Raw genomic sequence first — 2,712 nt, 5'->3', positions numbered from 1 at the left:
CTTCGGCATGTCTTTGAGTGGACCACCGAATCTAAAGAGGTCTTTCAACAATTGAAGCAGTGCGTGGCGAACCCCCCTACTTTCTAAAGCGTTTTCTGGTGAAACCTTCTTTCTTTATTTAGAAGTATCGAACACCGCAGTTAGTGCGGCCCTCATCAAGGAGGACGACTTAGTACAGCGTCCGGTTTATTACATTAGCCGAGCTCTCAAAGGGGCAGAACAGAACTACCCTCTGCTGGAAAAAATGGCCATTGCCTTGGTCGTAACCTCAAGACGACTCCGGCCTTATTTCCAAGCTCACTCCATAGTGGTCATCATTGACCAACCTTTGGAGAAGGTAATGCAACAACTAGAATTATCCGGCAGACTTATGCAATGATCTGTTGAGCTCAACCAATTTGAAATCTCTTACCGACCTCAAATGGCCATCATAGGACAGGCTGTCGCCAATTTTATCTTGGAATTCACCAACCCCACTCCAATCGTGGCCCCTCTGCCCAGGCAATTCAACACTGAGGCAGAAGACCCCCACTCCTGGACCCTCAATGCCGATGGATCATCCCGTAAAGAAGGCAGTGGAGCTGGTCTCATCCTCACCACCCCCGAGGGCGGTTATTTCAAGTGTGCTCTCTACTTCCTGTTCGACGCAAGCAATAATGAGGCCGAATATGAGGCCTTGATAACAGGTTTTTACCTAGCTAGAGACGTTGGTGTAAGCCATATCTACGTGTTTAGTGATTCCCAACTGATCATCGGACAGATTACGGGAGAATTCAACACAAAGGAAGACACAATGCGAGCCTACAGGGATATTGCACTCTCCCTTGTTCGCCTTTTCAACACTTTCCACATCAAACATATCCCTTGGTCAGAAAACTCCAAGGCAGATGAAATGGCCCAATTAGCCTCGGCCAACCAGTCAGCCCTTAGCCATGGTGTCCGTCTTGAATACCTGGCCCACTCGGCTACTTCGCCAATCCAGCAGGAGGTTCACTTCCTCCAAAACGAACCTATCCCATGGGCAATAGACATCCTTCTATTTTTGACAAGTGGGGAGTTGCTAGACGACAAACAGCAGACCGCTAAAGTCAGAGCCCGGTCGTCCAATTACATCCTCATCAGCGGCCTACTGTACAAACGTGGATTTTCACACCCATACCTCAGGTGGCTCAGTCCTGCTCAAGCGACCTATGTGATCAGGGAAGTCCACGAGGGCGTATGTGGTAATCATTCGGGTGCTAGGTTGCTAGCCCATAAAATCCTTCGCACCGGCTATTTCTGGCCTACACTCAACCAAGATGCCGCTGAATTCGTACTTAAGTGTGATAAATGCCAGCGCTTTGCCAACATCCCCCATGCTCCACCTACAAAACTGATTACACTCAGCAGTCCCTACCCATTCACCAAGTGGGGCATCGACTTAGTTGGTCTATTGCCCACCGGTAGGGGCCAAACCAAGTTCGCTGTGGTCACCATTGATTACTTCACTAAATGGGTGAAAGCGGAACCCCCCGCCGCAATCACTGAATGGAATACAACCAGATTTATCTGGCAGTCGATCGTATGCCGATTTGGAATCCCTCAAGCCATCGTCTCAGACAACGGCAAGCAATTTGACAATGCCAAGTTCAGAAAATTCTGTGCAGAGCTCCATATTCAGCCATGTTTCTCTTCCCCAGGTCATCCCCAAGCCAATGGGCAAGTCGAGGTCACCAACTGTTCTCTCCTGAAGATCATCAAAACTAAGTTGGAAACCGCTAAGGGACTCTGGGCTGAGAAATTACCAAATGGACTCTGGGCCTATCGTACTACCGCCTGAACCCCTACTAAGGAGACCCCCTTTCGCTTAACATATGGCACTGAGGCGGTCATCCCAGTGAAAAATTGGCCTGCCAACCCCGAGGGTTTTGCACCCGGACCCAGAACTAACCGAAGAATTACGTTGGGCTGACTTAGACCTGATCGAAGAGCTCCGAGAGACCCCCGCTGTCAGACGGGCCTCATATCAACAGAAAATGAGAACATACTACAACCAAAAAGTCCAACCGAGGGAGTTCGCAGTTGGTGACCTAGTCTTGCGCAAAATGACTCTTGCCACCAAAAATCCCGTCGAGGGCAAGCTAGCAGCCAAATGGAAATGACCTTACGTCGTTAAAGCCAGGCCTCACCCAGGCACTTACCGACTCCAAGACATGAAAGGCAAAGCCCTCCCCCATCCATGGAATGTTGAGCACTTGAAGCGTTATTTCCAGTAAAATGGTGTTTCATGTTTTTGTACCATTCCATTGTTGCATTTTCCTTTTTGTACTATTCTATTGGTGTAAACTTGTGATCAACAGGTTGTGCCTTCAATGACAATGACTTTATATCTCCATTGCTTGCATCGTGATTCAATAACAACTTGTTAGCAAAAGCCTCAGCCAAACTGAGCACGAAGAGCTTAGCCCGACTGAGTTAACTAAAGCCTCAGCTAGACTGAGCACCAAGAGCTCAGCCAGACTGAGTTAACTAAAGCCTCAGCCAGACTGAGTACCAAGAGCTCAGCCAGATTGAGTTAACTAACGCCTCCGCTAGACTGAGCACGAAGAGCTCAGCCAAACTGAGTTAACTAAAGCCTCAGCCAAACTGAGCACCAAGAGCTCAGCCAAGCTGAGTTAACTGAAGCCTTAGTCAAACTGAGCACGAAGAGCTCAGCCAGCCTGAGTTAACTAC

General features: G+C 48.7%; 1 protein-coding gene across 1 annotated transcript; it reads left to right on the top strand.

Moving 5' to 3' along the window:
* The first annotated feature begins 421 nt into the window (after positions 1–421).
* LOC145796016 (uncharacterized) lies at positions 422–2,389 on the top strand. The gene is made up of 2 exons (XM_082880985.1): positions 422–1,223; positions 2,340–2,389. The coding sequence occupies exons 1-2, from the start codon at positions 422–424 to the stop codon at positions 2,387–2,389; spliced, it is 852 nt and encodes a 283-aa protein (XP_082737111.1).
* Positions 2,390–2,712: the final 323 nt, after the last annotated feature.

This window comes from Camellia sinensis, chromosome 7, assembly GCF_055761805.1.
Source record: "Camellia sinensis isolate YWXY chromosome 7, ASM5576180v1, whole genome shotgun sequence".
NCBI lineage: Eukaryota > Viridiplantae > Streptophyta > Magnoliopsida > Ericales > Theaceae > Camellia > Camellia sinensis.
Note: the sequence above shows the minus strand (reverse complement) of the source record. Positions and strands in the feature narration are given on the sequence as shown.